Source organism: Oncorhynchus nerka, linkage group LG10 (assembly GCF_034236695.1).
Source record: "Oncorhynchus nerka isolate Pitt River linkage group LG10, Oner_Uvic_2.0, whole genome shotgun sequence".
In the NCBI taxonomy this organism is placed as follows: domain Eukaryota; kingdom Metazoa; phylum Chordata; class Actinopteri; order Salmoniformes; family Salmonidae; genus Oncorhynchus; species Oncorhynchus nerka.
Window position 1 is genome coordinate 33,633,518 of NC_088405.1, and position 24,219 is coordinate 33,657,736.

Below are 24,219 nucleotides of genomic sequence, written 5' to 3' on the forward strand. Positions count from 1 at the left end.
CAACACACATATACACGAAAGGTTGGAAGCAACACAGTGTCAGCTGCACTGCAGAGCCCCTGGAGCAGGCTAGGGGTTAAGTGCCATGCTCAAGGGCACAACTGCAGTAGGTGGCACCTGAAGTTCTGATGCCAGCATCCCTGATGCTGCCATGTTAAGTAGGGGCACAGCCAGGTCAAGTTAATTGAGGGCAGAGGGCATGTTATTAAGTGAGGACAGAGGCCATATGAAGTGAGGACAGATTAAGTGAGAGCAGAGGCAGTTGGTTACCTGTAGGAAGGGGAAGACGAAGCCGACTGTGAAGTTGGAAATCCAGTTGAGGGATCCTCCCACAGTGTAGGCTGCTGGGCGGTGAGACTGTTTAAACAGCTCTGCCGTTATCAGGAAAGGAACACCCGCTACAATATATACACTGACCGTTAGTACACTGCGCACACACACACACACACACACACACACACACACACACACACACACACACACATTAAACAAATCATTTCAGCCCATATACAAACACAGACTATGTAAACACACTGACAGGTAGAGTGATACAGGGGCTTTAAGAAGAGCTCTTTATCTACTGTAGCTACATATCCAGGAAGTAAGGAAGGGGGTATACATAATAACTTCATTAAATCAGTCATAACACCTTCATGAGTGTTGCAGTATAATTCCTAACCACCTTCAACAGCATTCATACAGAGTTTTCAAAATAAAAGTCCCCTTGAATAAAATGTTAATCTTCCAATTTATATTTTTACTGTCACAGTACCCAAACCCCTGACACACTATTCACACACCAGGCTGGGAGCAGCACACGGTCAGCCTTACAGTATTACCGCTGTAGCAGTTTAGGGGTTAAATGAACTGCTTAAGGCAACAATCGCAGTAGGGGATGGCACCAGCCCTAGGTACAGTATCTTTCAAATACATAAGCTAGCTGCGTTTGATTGAGCTTGCCTGGCGCAATGGAATCAATGATGACTCCTTGCTGTCCCCAGTCCACCTGGCTGTGCTGCTGCTCCAGTTTCAACGGTTCTGCCTTATTATTATTCGACCATGCTGGTCATTTATGAACATTTGAACATCTTGGCCATGTTCTGTTATAATCTCTACCCGGCACAGCCAGAAGAGGACTGGCCACCCCACATAGCCTGGTTCCTCTCTAGGTTTCTTCCTAGGTTTTGGCCTTTCTAGGGAGTTTTTCCTAGCCACCGTGCTTCTACACCTGCATTGCTTGCTGTTTGGGGTTTTAGGCTGGGTTTCTGTACAGCACTTTGAGATATCAGCTGATGTACGAAGGGCTATATAAATAAATTTGATTTGATTGGAATGGAACAGTCCCAAAAGTGTAAACCCGACCTGCCAATCTGGTACTCCAGGCAGGCTCAATCAAACGTTCAGGCAAACTATTTAAACCCAGCTCTGGATGGCACCTGAGCAATTGTTTACCATTGTAATGTGGTAGTAAGCGATCTAATCCCGTTTGGTCACAAGTGATGAATATGCAACGCCTTGTGTTACTACACTGCTAATGACCCTTTGAATGAACATGAGCCCAGGCTGCCTTATTTGTGCATAATTATTTGTGCCTCATCATTGTGGGTGGCGGAGGAATAACACTTTTCGACTGATGAGGAGTTAGGCCCCGGATTCATTATTCATCTTGATTTGCTGTTGAGCGGCAGCATTCATCACCTTTCTGACCAATGAGGCGTGATGAGGCCTAATTAAAGACAGGATCCTAGACAGAATGAGCCAATCCACTAAGGCCCAGAGGGGGATGTAGTCGGGTATGTACATACATACGTCCCTCTACAGAACACACTCTCATTTGCCTATCTTAGAGGGGATATAGACTTTATCATCATCACACACAGGCAGATAATCAGGAGGTGAGATCAAGGCCATTAGCTGCATTAACAAGCGCTCAACTTTGACCTCCAGAGGGCGCCCTTTCAATACACACCAGGAGGTCGGAAACCAGCAAATCTGGCAACACACCCCGGTGTATCCCTGTATGATGCCTGGATGTGTGTGTGTGTGTTTGTGTGCGCGTGTCTGCATGTGTGCTCTCTGCTCAAATGAATGGAAAGTAAATTCATAACTGAGAGAAGAGTAAGATAGAGTAAGTAGAAGAATGCAGCTCACCTGGCCCAATGCAGAAACCAGCGATGATACCGACCACGCATCCAACACTGACATAACGCATGAATGGTAAGTGAACCTGTAAGCATAGTGTAGTGGAAGACACAAGACGCCATGACCTAAATGAGTCAGTATATTCCATAAGGAGATTTCTATTATAGTTGGCCGCATGCACTCTTAAATCTCCACCCGGCACAGCCAGAAGAGGACTGACCACCCCTCGGAGCCTGGTTCCTCTCTAGGTTTCTCCCTACATGTTCCTGCCTTCTCGGGAGTTTTTCCTGGCCACTGATCCCGCCTCTGCATTGCTTGCTCTTTGGGGTTTCAGGCTGGGGATCTGTAAAGCTCTTTCTGACAACTGCTGAAAATGGCTTTATAAAATGCATTTGATTGATTGATAAACTATACTAAAGTACTCTCTGTCGTATCAGAAGGATATAATTAATATAGTAAAAACACAAATGCAGTGCACCCTACCTCCCACCCACCCGCACACACACACCACAAATACAGACCTGTAGAACGAGGGAGAGAGTGATCCCAGCGCAGCAGAATCCCATGACTAGAAACCCCCCGATGATGAGAGGCCTCCTGCCCAGTTTCTCTATGGTAAAACACTACAGAGAGAGAGAGAGAGAGAGAGAGAGAGAGAAGGGGCAGAGAGAGAGACAGAGAGAGAGAGAGAGAGAAGGGGCAGAGAGAGAGAGAGAAGGGGCAGAGAGAGAGACAGAGAGAGAGAGAGAGAGAAGGGGCAGAGAGACAGAGAGAAGGGGCAGAGAGAGAGAGAGAGAGAGAGAGAGAGAGAGAGAGAGAAGGGGCAGAGAGAGAGAGAGAGAGAGAGAGAGAGAGAGAGAGAGAGAGAGAAGGGGCAGAGAGAGAGAGAGAGAGAGAGAAGGGGCAGAGAGAGAGAGAGAGAGAGAGAGAGAAGGGGCAGAGAGAAACACAAGATACAAAGAGACAGAAAGCAACAAAACATGAATAACACAACCGTTAAAAGAGAAAAATATGACAGGGCAAACTTACAACCAATCCCATGTCTCCTCCATAGACTCACCCCGATGAGGCCGGCAATGATCTCGATGGCTCCTGTACCCACCGTAGTGTACTGGATCTCTGGGTCTGGGATGCCCGCGTTCCTAAAGATGTCATTGGTATAGAACCAGAGCTACAATAGAGAAAGACACTTTTGAGCTTGAGGGGCATGGGCACAAGTGGGACAGCCTGGAACAGGTGGCACAGCATGGGCACAGAGTAACAGTGGACAACCACTCACATTCAATTGATTTCAATTTGGGGCTTTGGGGAGGTTAACTTTAGACAGGGGGGTAAATCAGGAGTTGGAGGTAGTAAGAAACCAACACACACAAGTCTACACACCCATTAAACACACTCCTCTCTCCTGCTGCAGTCACAGAACAGTGTCAAGGCTTGCCACCGGTCACCTCCACTTAGCCTACAGCTCTCCTCTGGTATCTGCCTGATACCATCATCCTCATCACCATCACCACCGTCTTCATCCTCACTACCTGTGTTTCAAAGCTGCCTCAAATAGATTGCCAAAGCTAATTAGCTGCTAAAAATACATTGCAGAGATGAGGCTGCTAATGAGTTCAGCTCTGATGGGTAAAATGTGCACTTGTTGGCCCCAGTGTCCTGGTAATCATTTGAATAATTAATGCATCTCAGTAGCATAATTCAGGAAGGGATTTAGCTAATCGTATTGCTGTTAAATGATGACTCGTAGTTTTGGGTTCTTCACCACATGATCACATGAGGCTTGTAAAAGATGAGGAATCATTCATTCTGCCTTTCAACTGAGCCTCTCGGTGTAGTGGGCCCGACTGTAATGGATGAGAGGGGGAAGAAGGTGAGAGGGCGATAAGAGGTGGAGTGTAGGAGAGAGAGAGAGAGGGTGAGAAAGTAAGGAAAGGACATGCGAATGGCAGAGAATGAGCAGGGTGTGATAGGGGTGAAAACGGGTGAAAAGAGAGAGGTAGAGAGAGGGCGAGGAGTGCTAAAAAAGGAGTAACAGAGGGATAGAGAGATATGAGAAGGAGAGGAGCACCATAGCGAACAGATGAGTAATCTTACAGCGTCTATACCGGAGAGCTGCATGCCGATATTGATGACCACCACACTGAGCAGCTGCCAGCGCACCAAAGGGTCCAGTATCAGTCGCCATACCGACACCGTCTCCACCGACGACAGAGAGCGCTGCTCCTCCTGCATCTCCTCGATCTCTGACTGGATGTTACACTTGGCCCGGTACCACTTCAACGCTGAGGTAGGAAATAAAACAGGACGTTACACTTGAAACAGGCAATGACAATGCGTTTGTATCAAATGAAAATTAAATATGACTTGAACTTTGTCATTGATGGTTAACTAAACAGTTTCGAATTGACAACGTTGCCACAGGAAATAAGCATAGCCCTGAGGTTACATTATTCACACACTAAGTATGTGTCCCCGTCTCAATGGTGTCGTCTAGCATGCTGACCTATAATGGTGGCGTGGACATTGTGCTTCTCAATCAGCAGGTATCGTGGGCTCTCCGGAAACCATGGCAACAGCATCAGCTGAATGAAGGTGGGTATCACCACCAGAGAGAGAAACAGGGGCCAGTGATCCTCCTGTAAACATGAGAAAACGACTCACAATCATCACTTACATGATGTACAGCTGTACACCAGTGGAGGCTTCTGAGGGGAGGACGGCTCATAACGATGTCCGGGACGGAGCAAATGGAATGGCATCAAACACGTGGAAACCATGTGTTTGTATTTGATACCATTCCGCTCCGCTCCATCCATTACCACGAGCCCGTCCTCCCCAATTAAGGTGCCACCAACCTCCTGTGCAGTACACACACATAACCCCAAAAATGCAACACGCAAACCATTGAAAATGAATCCATCTCTAAACTTATGAACGGCAAGTGTAAAGCTTTTCCTGGAAATGGTATTTGGCGTACCTTCCCCAGAATTTCGTGTAGACCCAGGATCTGGGCCGAGAAGACCCCAGCACAAATGAAGAGGCTGGGCACGAGCCCCAGGAAACCACGCAGGTTCTTAGGAGCTATCTCCCCCAGGTACATGGGCACCACGCTCAGAGAGATACCTACACAACACAACGATGACGACGTGGACATTTATTTCACCGACCAAAAATCAAGATAAGACACAACAGTGAGCAAACATTCACTTTCTTGTTATTGCTACATTCACAACTTTGCCCAGCTACCGTGCCACGTTTATACCGTATGTATACGTTCCTGGCTGATTAAACAGTGACCCATTCCTGAACCTTGACCCTTGATCCTATAACCTTAACTCTAACTCTCAACCCTGAACCTTACCCTTCTCACTGAGTGGGCACGCTGATGTGTTTGTACCTGAGTGGATCCCTGTGACGAAGCGGCCAAAGATGACCATCTCTGGAGAGCCACAGATCCTGCTGAAGCCCATGAGAGATCCAGCGATGAACACCAATACCGTCGAGTTCACCACTGTGCCTTTCCTACACGCACACACACACACACACACACATTATGGTTGGCTCTGTCCACCATTAAAATGTGTGGATTATCAGAACTAGCTAATTAATGTACCAATGTATGAAGCTGTGCATAAAAGCATGTGGACCATAGGCAATAGCAGGTACACCTTCATTACTTCTATGACATAGAATAGTAAAGTCTCCCCCTGATATACAGTCAGGGAGGGCGTTTTGAGTTCTGATCGCCCATAAAACACCGTTGGGTGATGAAAATGATCAGCTCATAACTGGGCTCGTAAATTGTTCTCTTTCATTTGCATGTAAATGTCCAGTCAGATCACGTGAGTCCTTTAGATGAATGAGATCTAAGCCTGCACTGAATACAAAACACTCTTTAGAGGGCTGGCAAGAGGGGACAGAGATCGAACTGACTACACTCCAAAGGGTATAGGGGACAGAGAGTGTGCACTTTAAAGGGCAGAGGGAACAGAACAAGTGTAGCACATTGGGTAGCAGAAGGTCACCCAGGGGTGATAGATGAGGGTGCTGCTCTAATGCCCTCAGTGTGTGTGTGTGTGTGTGTGTGTGTGTGTGTGTGTGTGTGTGTGTGTGTGTGACTAGCTCAGAAAGCCAGGCAGGGTGGCAGGGTAGCAGGGTGGCAGTGCCCAGAGCTCCAGTCCAGATGCTGCACTGTGTCTCTGAGGCTGTTCATGTCAACTGGCCAACAGCCACCCTGCAGCCACAGTGTCTGGAGGTCTCAGGCATTGGCCTAAACCAAAACAAAGGTCTTCAAAGGACAGAACTTTCCAAATCTTTACAGATGAACACTGACTCGAATGGGGAGCAGAGAATATTGTGAAAAACCTGTATAGGAGTGTGTGTCACAGGGAGTGTGCGTATGGGGAGCGTGTAAGGGTCTCACCTGCCGAACCTGGTGACGAGCATGCCCACCATGAGGGATCCCAGTAGACCCCCAATGGCAAAGACAGACACGGTGAGAGAGTACATGAGGGTCAGAGCCTCCTCATCCAGCCCCGTACCATTACGGCTCACTGACGTCCTGTTGTAGAAGTCCTTAATGTACTGTGGGGGAGAGTGAAACAGGGAGAGCGAGAGAAACAAAGCGGGGAGAAAACAGTATTACTACTGTTAATCACTATGATTTATTTCATGTGTTCCTGTGCTCTTGCTCTGCCAGTGTAAGATACCTATCATGCCAATAGAGCTCATTGAGTAGAATTAAATTGAGAGGGGCAAAGAGGTGTTATCACATAAACTTGGTGCGACACAATTCAAATGACTGTACGACACACAGTATGCCATACAGCACACAATGTGTTACATAATGTCACTAAGACCTCAATTTGTTACCAGCATCAAACTGTACAAAACACTATATAACTATCATTCTTACATTCCCAAAATGCCAATGTCAATGAGACCGCCCCACTTACATTTAATCCATCGCTATCTGGCCAATGAGAGCCTATAAAGGGGAACGCAGAATCACAACCAAACTGGGAGTCCTTGTCATGTGGCCCATGCTTCTCCTCTCTCCCTGGCATTTTCAGGTCACAGACCAGGACTAATTCAATTCCACTGCTATGTCCTTTAAAAAAAAAACTTAATTAACCTCTTAATCTACAGTGTGGCCAATTCAGGATCAATTCAACCACTCACAGACTCAGGCGAGGAACGGTGAGAAATGAAGAGACCTTGCACTGTGTGTGTGTGTGTGCATACGTGTGTGTGTTCTGATGATAGTAATCAGACCTTAGTGTATTTCAAACATACAAACAGAAACATTCTGGTCATGCTCTATTTCACAGTTCACTTGAGCAGATATTAAAGCAGTGTTCCAACCATATCTCTACAGTTCCAACTATAGAATTGGAATGGACAACTGTTGGCTAAGCTTCACTTTACAGTCCAGCTGTTAACCTAACATTTTACTGCAGTGGTCTAAATCAGGGTCACACAGAGTCTTTCTTGGTAGTTGTCTCGCTCTGACCTTAGATATCTCTGTTTTCTTTATATTTTGGTTAGGTCAGGGTGTGACGAGGGTGGGTATGCTAGTTTTTGTATTGTCTAGGGTTTTTGTATGTCTAGGGTTTTGTAGGTCTAGGTATTTGTATGTCTATGGTGGCCTTATATGGTTCCCAATCAGAGGCAGCTGTTTATCGTTGTCTCTAATTGGGGATCATATTTAGGTATCCATTTTCCCTTTTGTGTTCGTGGGTTCTTGTCTATGTGTAGTTGCCTGTCAGCACTCGTTTGTATAGCTTCACGGTTTGTTATTTTGGTTAGTTTGTTCAGTGCTCATTCGCTAAATAAAATAAGAATGTACGCATACAACGCTGCGCCTTGGTCCAATTCATACGACGAACATGACAGTAGTCTTAAACAAATGTACTTTGGGAAGAAAAGTTTACACCTCACACACATGGTAATAGTCTTCAAATAAGAAGACGCCTGTACCATGTCAGATATAGAGTTGAAATGTATTCAATTTTGAGTTTGCATCCCAATAATACACTTTATATACACTGAGTGTACAAAACATACATAAAGAACACCTTCCTAATATTGGGTTGCAACCCCCCACCCCAAACTGGTGTGCTTCAATCATTTGTCTTGCCCTTTCACCCTCTGAATGGCACACATACACGATACATGTCTCAATTGTCTCAAGGCTTAAAAATCCTTCGTTAACAAGTGACATCAATAAAGGATCATAGCTTTTACCTGGATTCACCTGGTCAGTCTATGTCATGGAAAGAGCAGGTGTCTTACATTTTTTTATACACTCAATGTGCATCACAGAAGTCTGAAATATAACAAAACCGGTTGACATAGAAACCTGATTATTATTTAGGGAATTATGAAACATTTGAATAACATTCCACCCATGAGCCCACTAGAGAGCGATTTGGTAATTGAACTGCAATTAAAAAAACACATGGTCAAATTGTAACTACGGTACACTGCCTACTTCCTTAAAAGTGTAACAGAGTGTTCTGATGGGTGTTAAAACATAGGAACCCGATGTAGAACAGCATGCAATTTCAACATAAGATTGACTTACAGTACCAGTCAAACGTTTGGACACACCTACTCATTCAAGGGTTTTCTTAAATTTGTACTATTTTCTAAATTGTAGAATAACAGTGAAGACATCAAAACTATGAAATAACACATGGAATCATGTAGTAACCAAAAAAGTGTTAAACAAAATCAAAATATATTTTATAATTGAGATTCTTCAAAGTAGCCACCCTTTGCCTTGATGAAAGCTTTTCACACTCTTGGCATTCCCTCAACCAGCTTCATGAGGTAGTCACCTGGAATGAATTTCAATTAAGAGGTGTGCCTTGTTAAAAGTACATTTGTGTCATTTCTTTCCTTCTTAATGCATTTGAGCCAATCAGTTGTGTTGTGATAAGGTAGGGGTGGTATACAGAAGATCCAAGTCCATGTTATGGCAAGAACAGCTAAAATGAGCAAAGAGAAATGACAGTCCATCATTACTTAGAGACATGAAGGTCAGTTAATCCAGACAAAACCATCAAGCGCTATGATGAAACTGGCTCTCATGAGGACCGCCACAGGAAAAGCAGTCTGCTGCAGAGGATAAGTTCATTAGAGTTACCAGCCTCAGGAATTGCACCCCAAATAAATGCTTCACAGAGTTCAAGTAACAGACACATCTCAACATCAACTGCTCAGAGGACACTGCGTGAATCAGGCCTTCATGGTTGAATTGCTGCAAAGAAACAACTACTAAAGAACAGCAATAAGAAGAAGAGACTTGCTTGGGCCAAGAAACACCAGCAGTGGAAATCTTTCTTTTGAGATATTTGGTTCCAACCTCTGTGTCTTTGTAACACTTTTTTGGTTACTACATGATTCCATATGTGTTATTTTGTCATTTTGATGTCTTCACTATTATTCTACAATGTAGAAAATAGTACAAATAAAGAAAAACCCTGGATTGAGTAGGTGTTGTTAGGTGTGTATATGGGAGGTGAAGTCAAGTGCAGGAGAGCGGAGTATATTAAACAGGCGCATTTTCATACCGGTCAACAATGACAGCATAAAAAACATACTAGTGCCACAAACACGGTCTAAAACAAAAGTGCAGCACCTGACAAAATAATCACGAAACAATAAACACTTACACACAAAGACATGATGGGGAACAGAGGACTAAATACATGTAGATTGATTGGGGAATGAAAAGCAGGTGTGTATATGGAACAAGACAAAACAAATGGACATATGAAAAATGGAGCGGCGATGGCTAGAAAGCCGGTGACGTCGATCGTCGAACGCTGCCCGAACAAGGAGAGGAACCAGTTTAAAAAAGAACAGTATGGGTTGCAGTCACTCCTTGTCCATAGACTACTTTCAAAGTAAAATAACAAATATTTGTACATTTAAATGAATGTAAATCATATTTGACAGTCCTGCTATTTACCTAGTATTATGTCTTAGCAAATACTGCACCAGCCACCACCAATTGAAACAAGAATATAAAGCAAGCCCAAACCCCAACAGTCAACACTGATAACCAGTGCCCTGTAATTGGGCTAAAGGGACAAACCCAATGACCCCAACAGTGACCCTATAGCTGTGGGATACAATTAGCATTAGCTTTGGGCTGAAGAATGCAGTTAGCATTATCTTTATGCTGTAGGATATATTTGGCATTAGCTTCGGAGAGATTGGTTCTACAGTCCTTCCAACTGCATGGCCTCAACTGCATTCCTTCTGATAAAGAGCAGCCTGGTTCCTCATTCAATCCACATTCCTGGTGACAACAAACCTTTCACAGATGCACACACAGTTTAAACTACCTCACACTGACAAATCATTTTCATTTTAACTATCAGTGTTAAAATGTAGGCTAAGCCTCAGACTTTCAATTTTTTTGTGTGAAAGCATGGACTCATCATGGTGAGCAGTATTAGATACAGCATTGGGGGTCTCACTCTGATGTACATGAGGGTAAGAGTGTAAAAGATACAGTGCATTCGGTAAGTATTCAGACCCCTTGACTTTTTCCGCATTTTGTTACGTTACAGCTGTATTCTAAATGGATTCATTTGTATCTTTCCCCTCAATAATCTACACACAATAGCCCATAATGACAAAGCAAAAACAGGTTTTAATAAGTTTTTTGCAAGTTTATTAAAAATAAAAAACTGAAATATAACATTTACATAAGAATTCAGACCCTTTAGTCAGTACTTTGTTGAAGCCACTTTGGCAGCAATTAAAGCCTTGAGTCTTCTTGGGTATGACGCTACAAGCTTGGCACATCTTTATTTGGGGAGTTTCTCCTATACTTCTCTGCAGATCCTCTCAAAGTCTGTTAAGTTGGATGGGGGAGCGTCACTGAAAAGCTATGTTCAGGTCTCTCCAGAGATGTCCGATCGGGTTCAAGTGCGGGCTCTAGCTAACTCAAGGACATTCAGAGACTAAGCCACTCCTACGTCTTGTTGGCTGTGTGCTTAGGGTCGTTGTCCGGTTGGAAGGCGAACCTTCGCCCCAGTCTGAAGTCCTGAGCACTCTGGAGCAGGTTTTCATCAAGGATCTCTCTGTACTTTGCGCCGTTCATCTTTCCCTCGACCCTGACTGGTCTCCCAGTCCCTGCCACTGAAAATAGTTCAATCTTGGTTTCATCAGACCAGAGAATCTTGTTAATCATGGTCTGAGAGTTTTTAGGTGGCTTTTGGCCCACTCCAAGCGGGCTGTCATTTACCTTTTTATTAAGGAGTGGCTTCCGTCTGGCCACTCTACCATAATGGCCTGATTGGTGGAGTGCTGCAGAGATGGTTGTCCTTCTGGAAGGTTCTCCCATTTCCACCGAAGAACTCTGGAGCCCTTCTCTTGCTCAGCTTGGCCGGGCAGCCAGCTCTAGGAAGAGTATTGGTGGTTCCAAACTTCTTCCATTTTAGAATGATGGAGGCCACTGTGTTCTTGGGGACCTTCAATGCTGGAGAAATGTTTAGGTAACCTTCACCAGACCTGTGCCTCGACACAATCCTGTCTCGGAGCTCTACGGGCAATTCCTTCGACCTCATGGCTTGGTTTTTGCTCTGACATGCACTGTTAAATGTAGGACCTTATATAGACAGGTGTGTGCCTTTCCAAATCATGTCCTATCAATTGAATTTACCACATGTGAACTCCAATCAAGTTGTAGAAACATCTCAAGGATGATCAATGGAAACAGGATGCACCTGAGCTCAATGTCGAGTCTCATAGCATGAAGAGGAATAAACAGACTCACCCCATCGCGACGTCCCCCAAAGGTTAACTCTCTAGCCCTAGCTTGTCAAGCTCCGGTCCGCTAACTGCTACCTTGTCTAGCTCGGGCCTACGAACTGTTAGCCTGTTAGCACAGGCCTGCTAACCGTCTGAACCACCGCGTCCCAATCACTCTCTGACCCCATTTACTTTCTATCTCTTTTTGATTTTTAATTTGTTTATACCTTCCGGAAACCTGCCTCACCCAATGTGATACGGAATCGCTATTACTTTTACTCTTATTTTTATTTTTATGACACACTCAAGAACCTCCAGACGCTAACCAGCTAACTAGCTACAAGCTATTTAGTCATTGTTAGTTTTTAAAAACCTGGATAACACTCGCCAGCCCAGCCTCCCTGCCCATCCACCGCTGCCCCTGGACACTGATCTCTTGGCTACATAGCTGACGCACGCTGGACTGTCCATTAATCACGGTACTCCTTTCTGCTTGTTTGTCTTACCTGTCGGCCCCGTTGCCTAGTCAACGCCATTTTACCTGCTGTTTGTTGTGCTAGCGGATTAGCCTCGCCTACTGTTTTTAGCTAGCTTTCCAAATTCAACACCTGTGATTACTGTACGCCTCGCTGTATGTCTCTCTCAGATGTCAATATGCCTTGTATACTGTTGTTCAGGTTAGTTATCATTGTTTTAGTTCACAATGGAGCCCCTAGACCCACTCTGCATACCCCTGTTACCTCCTTTGTCCCACCTCCCACACATGCGGTGACCTCACCCATTACAACCAGCATGTCCAGAGATACAACCTCTCTCATCATCACCCAGTGCCTGGGCCTACCTCCGCTGTACCCGCACCCCACCATACCCCTGTCTGCATTATGCCCTGAATATATTCTACCATGCCCAGAAACCTGCTCCTCTTATCCTCTGCCCCCAACGCTCTAGGCGACCAGTTTTGATAGCCTTTAGCCGCACTCTCATACTACTCCTTCTCTGTTCCGCGGGTGATGTGGAGGTAAACCCAGGCCCTGCATGTCCCCAGGTACCCTCATTTGTTGTCTTTTGTGATCGAAAAAGCCTTGGTTTTATGCATGTCAACATCAGAAGCCTCCTCCCCAAGTTTGTTTTACTCACTGCTTTAGCACACTCTGCTAACCCTGATGTCCTTGCCGTGTCTGAATCCTGGCTCAGGAAGGCCACCAAAAATTCAGAGATTTCCATACCCAACTATAACATCTTCCGTCAAGATAGAACTGCCAAAGGGGGCGGAGTTGCAGTCTACTGCAGAGATAGCCTGCAAAGTAATGTCATACTTTCCAGGTCCATACCCAAACAGTTCGAACTACTAATTTTGAAAATTACCCTCTCCAGAAATAAGTCTCTCACTGTTGCCGCCTGCTACCGACCACCCTCAGCTCCCAGCTGTGCCCTGGACACCATTTGTGAATTGATCGCTCCCCATCTAGCTTCAGAGTTTGTTCTGTTAGGTGACCTAAACTGGGATATGCTTAACACCCCGGCAGTCCTACAATGTAAGCTAGATGCCCTCAATCTCACTCAAATCATCAAGGAACCCACCAGGTACAACCCTAACTCTGTAAACAAGGGCACCCTCATAGACGTCATCCTGACCAACTGGCCCTCCAAATACACCTCCGCTGTCTTCAACCAGGATCTCAGCGATCACTGCCTCATTGCCTGTATCCGCCACGGAGCCGCAGTCAAACAACCACCCCTCATCACTGTCAAACGCTCCCTAAAACACTTCTGTGAGCAGGCCTTTCTAATCGACCTGGCCCGGGTATCCTGGAAGGACATTGACCTCATCCCGTCAGTTGAGGATGCCTGGTCATTCTTTAAAAGTAACTTCCTCACCATTTTAGATAAGCATGCTCCGTTCAAAAAATGCAGAACCAAGAACAGATACAGCCCTTGGTTCACTCCAGACCTGACTGCCCTCGACCAGCACAAAAACATCCTGTGGCGGACTGCAATAGCATCGAATAGCCCCGTGATATGCAACTGTTCAGGGAAGTCAGGAACCAATACACGCAGTCAGTCAGGAAAGCTAAGGCCAGCTTCTTCAGGCAGAAGTTTGCATCCTGTAGCTCCAACTCCAAAAGTTCTGGGACACTGTGAAGTCCATGGATAACAAGAGCACCTCCTCCCAGCTGCCCACTGCACTGAGGCTAGGTAACACGGTCTCCACCGATAAATCCACGATTATCGAAAGCTTCAATAAGCACTTCTCAACGGCTGGCCATGCCTTCCGCCTGGCTACTCCAACCTCGGCCAACAGCTCCGCCCCCGCAGCTCCTCGCCCAAGCCTCTCCAGGTTCTCCTTTACCCAAATCCAGATAGCAGATGTTCTGAAAGAGCTGCAAAACCTAGACCCGTACAAATCAGCTGGGCTTGACAATCTGGACCCTCTATTTCTGAAACTATCTGCCGCCATTGTCGCAACCCCTATTACCAGCCTGTTCAACCTCTCTTTCATATCGTCTGAGATCCCCAAGGATTGAAAGCTGCCGCAGTCATCCCCTCTTCAAAGGGGAGACACCCTGGACCCAAACTGCTATAGACCTATATCCATCCTGCCCTGCCTATCTAAGGTCTTCGAAAGCCAAGTCAACAAACAGGTCACTGACCATCTCGAATCCCACCGTACCTTCTCCGCTGTGCAATCTGGTTTCCGAGCCAGTCACGGGTGCACCTCAGCCACGCTCAAGGTACTAAACGATATCATAACCGCCATCGATAAAAGACAGTACTGTGCAGCCGTCTTCATCGACCTCGCCAAGGCTTTCGACTCTGTCAATCACCATATTCTTATCGGCAGACTCAATAGCCTCGGTTTCTCGGATGACTGCCTTGCCTGGTTCACCAATTACTTTGCAGACAGAGTTCAGTGTGTCAAATCGGAGGGCATGCTGTCCGGTCCTCTGGCAGTCTCTATGGGGGTGCCACAGGGTTCAATTCTCGGGCCGACTCTTTTCTCTGTATATATCAATGATGTTGCTCTTGCTGCGGGCGATTCCCTGATCCACCTCTACGCAGACGACACCATTCTATATACTTTCGGCCCGTCATTGGACACTGTGCTATCTAACCTCCAAACGAGCTTCAATGCCATACAGCACTCCTTCCGTGGCCTCCAACTGCTCTTAAACGCGAGTAAAACCAAATGCATGCTTTTCAACCGATCGCTGCCTGCACCCGCATGCCCGACTAGCATCACCACCCTGGATGGTTCCGACCTTGAATATGTGGACATCTATAAGTACCTAGGTGTCTGGCTAGACTGCAAACTCTCCTTCCAGACTCACATCAAACATCTCCAATCGAAAATCAAATCAAGAGTCGGCTTTCTATTCCGCAACAAAGCCTCCTTCACCCACGCCGCCAAGCTTACCCTAGTAAAACTGACTATCCTACTGATCCTCGACTTCGGCGATGTCATCTACAAAATGGCTTCCAACACTCTACTCAGCAAACTGGATGTAGTCTATCACAGTGCCATCCGTTTTGTCACCAAAGCACCTTATACCACCCACCACTGCGACTTGTATGCTCTAGTCGGCTGGCCCTCGCTACATATTCGTCGCCAGACCCACTGGCTCCAGGTCATCTACAAGTCCATGCTAGGTAAAGCTCCGCCTTATCTCAGTTCACTGGTCACGATGGCAACACCCATCCGTAGCACGCGCTCCAGCAGGTGTATCTCACTGATCATCCCTAAAGCCAACACCTCATTTGGCCGCCTTTCGTTCCATTACTCTGCTGCCTGTGACTGGAACGAACTGCAAAAATCGCTGAAGTTGGAGACTTTTATCTCCCTCACCAACTTCAAACATCAGCTATCCGAGCAGCTAACCGATCGCTGCAGCTGTACATAGTCTATTGGTAAATAGCCCACCCATTTTCACCTACCTCATTCCCATACTGTTTTTATACTGTTTTTATACTTTTTTTTAAATTATTATTATTTTTTTTAATTTAATTTACTTTTCTGCTCTTTTGCACACCAATATCTCTACCTGTACATGACCATCTGATCATTTATCACTCCAGTGTTAATCTGCAAAATTGTATTATTTGCCTACCTCCTCATGCCTTTTGCACACATTGTATATAGACTGCCCATTTTTTTTTTCTACTGTGTTATTGACTTGTTAATTGTTTACTCCATGTGTAACTCTGTGTTGTCTGTTCACACTGCTATGCTTTATCTTGGCCAGGTCGCAGTTGCAAATGAGAACTTGTTCTCAACTAGCCTACCTGGTTAAATAAAGGTGAAATAAAAAAATAAAATAAAAAAATAGCAAAGGGTCTGAATACTTATGAAAATAAGGTATTTATGTTTTTTATTTTTAATACATTTGCAAACATTTCTAAAATCCTGTTTTCACTTTGTTATTTTGTTTTTTTTAAATTGTGTGTAGATTGATGAGGAAAGAAATTGACATGACCCATTTTAGGATAAGGCTGTAACGTAACAAAATGTGGAAAAGGGTCTGAATACTTCCCAAATGCACTGTATACTGTATGTGAGATGTATTTTTTCACCTTTATTTAACCAGGTAGGCAAGTTGAGAACAAGTTCTCATTTACAATTGCGACCTGGCCAAGATAAAGCAAAGCAGTTCGACACATACAACGACACAGAGTTACACATGGAGTAAAACAAACATACAGTCAATAATACAGTATAAACAAGTCTATATACAATATGAGCAAATTAGGTGAGAAGGGAGGTAAAGGCAAAAAAGGCCATGGTGGCAAAGTAAATACAATATAGCAAGTAAAACACTGGAATGGTAGTTTTGCAATGGAAGAATGTGCAAAGTAGAAATAAAAATAATGGGGTGCAAAGGAGCAAAATAAATAAATTAATTAAATACAGTTGGGAAAGAGGTAGTTGTTTTGGCTAAATTATAGGTGGGCTATGTACAGGTGCAGTAATCTGTAAGATGCTCTGACAGTTGGTGCTTAAAGCTAGTGAGGGAGATAAGTGTTTCCAGTTTCAGAGATTTTTGTAGTTCGTTCCAGTCATTGGCAACAGAGAACTGGAAGGAGAGGCGGCCAAAGAAAGAATTGGTTTTGGGGGTGACTAGAGAGATATACCTGCTGGAGTGTGTGCTACAGGTTGGAGATGCTATGGTGACCAGCGAGCTGAGATAAGGGGGGACTTTACCTAGCAGGGTCTTGTAGATGACATGGAGCCAGTGGGTTTGGCGACGAGTATGAAGCGAGGGCCAGCCAACGAGAGTGTACAGGTCGCAATGGTGGGTAGTATATGGGGCTTTGGTGACAAAACGGATTGCACTGTGATAGACTGCATCCAATTTGTTGAGTAGGGTATTGGAGGCTATTTTGTAAATGACATCGCCAAAATCGAGGATTGGTAGGATGGTCAGTTTTACAAGGGTATGTTTGGCAGCATGAGTGAAGGATGCTTTGTTGCGAAATAGGAAGTCAATTCTAGATTTAACTTTGGATTGGAGATGTTTGATATGGGTCTGGAAGGAGAGTTTACAGTCTAACCAGACACCTAAGTATTTGTAGTTGTCCACGTATTCTAAGTCAGAGCCGTCCAGAGTAGTGATGTTGGACAGGCGGGTAGGTGCAGGTAGCGATCGGTTGAAGAGCATGCATTTAGTTTTATTTGTATTTAAGAGCAATTGGAGGCCACGGAAGGAGAGTTGTATGGCATTGAAGCTTGCCTGGAGGGTTGTTAACACAGTGTCCAAAGAAGGGTCGGAAGTATACAGAATGGTGTCGTCTGCGTAGAGGTGGATCAGAGACTCACCAGCAGCAAGAGCGACCTCATTGATGTATACAGAGAAGAGAGTTGGTCCAAGAATTGAACCCTGTGGCACCCCCATAGAGACTGCCAGAGGTCATGTATACTCATAATTCAAACATAAATCAAATTGATGTCCGTGGGACACAGTCCATAGTCACATAGTCAATAGTGTAGACTGGTGAAAGTAAATTGAATTGAAATGTAACTTCAACAATCGCGCCCAATCTCTGTTTACATCAACAATACATGATTTGGGGGAGATTCCGGGTTCCACGAGTTAGGAGTTGGCCGTGGCAGAGTATTCAATACAGGAAAGTATGGAATGTACAATGCAGATCATATGAGTGTAGTTCAATGGACTTACCACTGCAGGGGAGTTGACCACTGCCAGGTTGTAGCCATAGAGCATGGAGCTCCCAAATGAGGTGAGGAATGCTACTGCCAACAGAGATGAGGTCAGGTGCTGCAGAGAGAGAGAGAGAAAGGGATAAAGGGAGATTATCTCGGAGAAAATGTGTACAGTAAACTTGTCATAAACCAACATCTAATGTTTTATTATTTGGTTTGTACTCCAGCCTTTGCTTATGAGGAGTTCATTTGTTCTGTCATTTACAGTCAAAGGTTTAAGATTTGTGTGAATATGAATGACAGTCAAAGTTGTCTTTACTGTTGGGCTCTCATTCATCTCTTCTATGGCCTTTAGTTTGGAGGAATCCATGGGTCTGAGGAACTGTTGGTATAAGCCACATTAACCCTTAACATGTTAATTATGTGACTGTATCTGGTGGGGAATCTGGAGAATCTACACACACACACACACACACACACACACACACACACACACACACACACACACACACACACACACACACACACACACACACACACACACACACGCACACACAAACAATCATTCACACACACAACAGGGTATTACTATACGTGTGAGGACTTTTTGGGGACAAACAATTGGTTCCTTTTCAAAATCCTTTTTTTCATTAACCCCTAACTCAAAGCCTAACCTTAACCCCTAACCTTATATTCTAACCCTAAACCTTACGCCTAAAATAGCCTTTTTCCATTTGAGGACAGGCCAAATGTCCCCACTTGTATACAGTGATGATCATTACTGGGATATTGATTTTGCTTCAGGAAGCTACAAAACACCATGAATATATTTGGGCCAATCTCATGTGGAAATTCCCATATACATGTTATTCCTCAGCCTGGTTTCATAGACTAGACATATCATAGTAAAAGTAAATTAGTATGATATGTTATGTTTGGTACGGTTACATACACTCTTCGAAAAAAGGGTTCCAAAACGGTTCTTCCACTGTCCCCATACGAAAACCATTTTTGGTTCCAGGTAGAACCTCTTTGGGTTCCATGTCCAAAAGGGTTCTACCCAGAACCAAAAAGGGTTATTCAAAGGGTTCTCCAATGGGGACTGCCGAAGAACCCTTTTAGGTTCTAGATAGCATTTTTTTCTCTACGAATGTAAGACAGAAGGTTACGTCTACCAACCTAAAGGTTGAGTGTTCAAATCTCTTCACGGACAACTTTAGCATTTAGCTAATTAGCAACTTTTCAACTACTTAAAACTGTTTAGCTACTTTGCAATTACTTAGCATGTTAGCTAACCTTTCCCCTAACCTTAACGCTTTTAGCTAACCCTTCCCCTAACCATAACTCTTTAAACCTAACTCCTAACCTTAACCCTAACCCCTAGCCTAGCTAACGATAGTCAGCTAGCTAACATTAGCATTAGCCACCTAACTGCCTAGCTAACATTAGCCACAACAAACTGGAATTCGTAACACATCATACATTTTGCAAATTCTTAACATATTGTACATTTTGTAAATTTGTAACACATTATATGAATTGTAATTCGTAATATATAATCCGAAATGGATGATGAATATCCACAAATGAATACATACCATACGAAATATATTATATTATACTAATGGAGAGTATCAGATTTACGTAGAGTATAATATGAAATGCTCTTAAACCAGTTTGCATTAGTCAGAAATTAGGGCCAGATGCCCATCCTACAGTTGAAGTCAGAAGTTTACATACACCTTAGCCAAATAGATTTAAACTCAGTTTTTCACAATTCCTGACATTTAATCCTAGTAAAAATTCCCTGGTTTAGGGAAGTTATTATGACCACTTTATTTTAAGAATGTGAAATGTCAGAATAATAGTAGAGAGAATGATTTCTTTCAGCTTTTATTTCTTTCATCACATTCCCAGTGGGTCAGAAGTTTACATACACTTGGTAGCATTGCCTATAAATTGTTTAACTTGGGTCAAACGTTTTGGATAGCCTTCCACAAGCTTCCCACAATAAGTTGGGTGAATTTCCTCCTAACAGGGCTGGTGTAACGGAGTCAGGTTTGTAGGCCTCTGTAACGGCATTCTTCCTCCTTCTTCTGAGGAGGAGTAGCGAGAAGGATCGGAGGACCAATGCGCAGCGTGGTAAGTGTCCATAACGTTTATTTTAAGACATAAACTGAACACTATGAAATACTATACAATAAACATGAACGAAGACCAAAACAGTACCGTGTGGCAACAAACACTGACACGGAAACAACACCCACCACTCAAAATTGAAACCCAGGCTACCTAAGTATGATTCTCAATCAGAGACAACTAATGACACCTGCCTCTGATTGAGAACCATGCTAGGCTGAACTCAAAACCCCAACATAGAAAAACACACATAGACTGCCCACCCCAACTCACGCCCTGACCATAGTAAATAAAGACAAAACAAAGGAAATAAAGGTCAGAACGTGACAGCCTCCTTGCTGGCACATGCTTTTTCAGTTCTGCCCACACATTTTCTATTGAATTAAGGTCAGGGCTTTGTGATGGCCACTCCAATACCTTGACTTTGTTGTCCTTCAGCCATTTTGCCACAACTTTGGAAGTATGCTTGGGGTCATTGTCCATTTGGAAGACCCATTTGCGACCAAGCTTTAACTTCCTGAGGACTGATGTTTTGAGATTTTTCTTCAATATATCCACATAATTTTCCATCTTCATGAAGCCATCTATTTTGTGAAGTGCGCCAGTCCCTCCTGCAACAAAGCACCCCCACAACATGATGCTGCCACACCCGTGCTTCGCGGTTGTGATGGTTTTCTTCGGCTTGCAAGCCTCCCCCTTTTTCCTCCAAACATAACAATGGTCATTATGGCCAAACAGTTATTTTTTTGTTTCATCATACCAGAGGACATTTCCTTTGTCCCCATGTGCAGTTGCAAACCATAGTCTGGCTTTTTTATGGAGGTTTTGGAGGAGTGGCTTCTTCCTTGCTGAGCGGCCTTTCAGGGTATGTCGATATAGGACTTGTTTTACTGTGGATATAGATACTTTTGTACCTGTTTCCTTTGCTGTTGTTCTGGGATTGATTTGCACTTTTCGCACCAAAGTACGTTCATCTCTAGGAGACAAAACGCGTCTCTTCCTTCAAAGGTATGACGGCTGCGTGGTCCCATAGTGTTTATACTTGCATACTATTGCTTGTACAGATGAACGTGGTACCTTCAGGCGTTTGGAAATTGCTCCCAAGGATGAACCAGACTTGTGGAGGTCTAAAAAAAAATTCTGAGGTCTTGGCTGATTTCTTTTGATTTTCCCATGATGTCAAGCAAAGAGGCACTGAGTTTGAAGGTAGGCCTTGAAATACATCTACAGGTACACCGCTAATTGACTAAATCTATGTCAATTAGCCTTTCAGAAGCTTCTAAAGCCATGACATCATTTTCTGGAAATATCCAAGTTGTTTAAAGGCACAGTCAACTTAGTGTATGTAAACTTCTGACTCACTGGAATTGTGATTCAGTGAATTATAACAATTTTTGGAAAAATGACTTGTGTCATGCACAAAGTAGATGTCCCAACAGACTTGCCAAAACTATAGTTTGTTAACAAGAAATATGTGGAGTGGTTGAAAAACTTGTTTTAATGACTCTAACCTAAGTGTATGTAAATTTCCGACTTCAACTGCATGCATATATTACCTTTCTAACTATAATAGCCTCAAGGGGACTAAGATTAGTTGAAATGCTTTCTAACAAGTGATGAAGTGGAATGGATAGGAGAAAGCATAGGGGCTCAAGCCACAGTTCAGAATAGAATAGTAATATTTAATCAGCCGTCAGGAAGTGTGACTGTACTCTGGTCCAGAACCAGTGGAACGCATTGCACGATGGAGGTGGACTTCACCCAGGTCAGGTCAGGGAACTTAATTTGGGCACTAAGTGGTCAGATGCAGTCACTTGCCTACCGCACACACGTGAGAAAGGTTGTGTAGATTAGACATTGTCTTGTGACATGTAATGAGTGCTCACCTCCTCTTCTGAGGACAGAGGCATGATGTTTAAGTAAAGATAAAGTATTGACTTGTCAGTCATAATATGGGTTCTAACGTTACTATGTAAAATAAAGACAAGTTTAGGTGCATCTAGCCTATCGCTGACAGTGCCTGCTCATGTAACATTTAGGCGCCTATGTTCGTACAGAGCAATGTCAATTTACAGATGTCAATATGTCAGGCATATTTTAATTCAAAATAGTGTAGCGCGACCCTGTGTTTATATGCGCGGGATTCGACTCTGCCACTTGAACATGCTTTTGTGGCAGTCGATGCCGCTTATAAACACAGGGTCGCTACAATAAATATGGAACATTGTTTATAACAAGTTTATAAATAAAATATTGCATCCAAGATAGGATGCAGGTAAAGAATGTGAACTGAATGGAATATCAAAATCAAACAGAATAGCAGGTCATTTACAAAAACAAACTTGAAAATCTTACCGACGTTATTTTCCCTGGTGGCGTTATTAAAACTTCTTCAGCCATTTATGAATCTTTCGTTAAATATTTCCTCTTTAACTTTCGGCGGTGGGAAAATAAAGATGCTCGACCTACGTTTTTCTAAAATCTACCGGCATCACAGCAAAACTCATTTTGAGAAGACAGGCGTGGTCATAGTTGAGACTAAAAAAACACGCAGTTGCAGGTTATAGGGTCGCCTTTTTGTTAATCTATAGCGTCTCGGCCCTCTCCTTCGGGTAGTGATGCCCTCGGTTCTGGTTAACAAGTAGGCTTGAGACCAGTGTCATCACATGATGGCGAACAACGTGATGCCTAGAGGAAGACATGCTGAAATCAATTAGCTAAGTGAATTTACAAAGCCCGACTACTACAGCAGACTGGGAGAGGAGAGAGGAGGCTACTTATAGGCCAAACCGTGAGTTACAGTAGCCTAGCTGACAAGTATGAGGACAGCACTCAAAACTGATAAGCCTCTTGTCTCCTGTTAGCACTAGGCCTAACTATGTTATAATAAAAGCCACATGCCCATTACTACGTAGGCCAAATAACAGTCACACTAATAGATCACATTCCATAGGAAACATGTCTTGCTTGATGAGATATGTATGTCATTTCCAGGAAAACCCTGAATATCTCATTTTGAATCATATGTAAATACTGACCTATTTCTCCTAATATAAAAAAAACTTCGCAACTTCGCAATACAGTAGAGAAATAGCAATAGAGATGGAACGGAAATGTTATTTATGAGACTTGGAAGTCAAATTATTAACTTGGAATATAGTTTTTTTATCACTTTGATGCAAAACGTGATTTTCCTGTGTTTTATATATATCTCCACACTACGAGGTTGGAATAATACAGTGACATTGTGAAAATGATAATGCTCTTTAGGTGTATGAGACTGCCTTAACAGCCTGTTTTGGTTGGGATGGAGTTTTGGCCTGCCTCACCAGGCAGGAAATTATTTAATAGACCAATAACAAAGAGAGTTCCAAACCTCTCAGCCAATAACAGCTGGTTTTCAGTTATCCCCTCCCCTCTCAGACAGTCAAAGCAAAGTTCTTGCTAGATAAGTAGCTAAGAAGCTATTTGTTTCTTTTTTACCATTTTAAATGAAAACAATCTTAATAGTTTGTACTTAATAGTTACCCAGAAATGATTTGATATTGAGATAAAAACAGCTGTATTGGACATTTAACACAAAAATTAAAACAGATAATCAAACTGGCTAATGTTTCAAAAGTCTTAGCACATTTCCAATTGACTGAGTATAACAAACAAATTCACAGTCACTTGTTCACTGCACCAAATCAGTCTTTTACTTTGAATACATATGCAAAATGAACTGCTTTTCACAACGGGTTAGCAGACAAGGTCGCGAAAATGATGCGCTTGTTACAATGGAGCAGAAGGCCAGGTCTTGTGATTCTGAATGTCCAGATAGCTAGCGGACAATGACAAGAATCTGCCATGTGGGGAATCGTAGGTGGCTCGTTTCAGCTAGTTGTATCTTGTTCTTGATACAAGGTCTTGTTTTAAATTGTTTACACTGATGTCATGTACAGTTGAAGTCGGAAGTTTACATACACTTATGTTAGTTATTAAAACACATTTTTCAACCACTCCAC

General features: G+C 43.6%; 1 protein-coding gene across 2 annotated transcripts in view; it reads right to left on the bottom strand.

The window, feature by feature from the left end:
* Positions 1–22,926, bottom strand: part of slc2a15a (solute carrier family 2 member 15a) — a 28,649-nt gene extending 5,723 nt beyond the window's left edge. Inside the window, exons 1-12 of one of the 2 annotated variants that reach the window (XM_029669606.2) lie at positions 22,568–22,926; positions 18,393–18,455; positions 18,090–18,188; positions 6,569–6,729; positions 5,543–5,667; positions 5,123–5,268; positions 4,649–4,781; positions 4,240–4,427; positions 3,203–3,313; positions 2,664–2,765; positions 2,152–2,227; positions 271–398 (exon numbers count right to left, since the gene is read on the bottom strand). In XM_029669606.2, coding sequence (XP_029525466.1) covers positions 271–398; positions 2,152–2,227; positions 2,664–2,765; positions 3,203–3,313; positions 4,240–4,427; positions 4,649–4,781; positions 5,123–5,268; positions 5,543–5,667; positions 6,569–6,729; positions 18,090–18,188; positions 18,393–18,455; positions 22,568–22,612 — 1,377 coding nt within the window. In that variant the 5' untranslated portion in view covers positions 22,613–22,926. The remainder of the gene's footprint in view (positions 1–270; positions 399–2,151; positions 2,228–2,663; positions 2,766–3,202; positions 3,314–4,239; positions 4,428–4,648; positions 4,782–5,122; positions 5,269–5,542; positions 5,668–6,568; positions 6,730–18,089; positions 18,189–18,392; positions 18,456–22,567) is intronic. The other variant, XM_029669607.2, reaches the window with a different exon arrangement.
* Between the last annotated feature and the right edge of the window lie 1,293 nt (positions 22,927–24,219).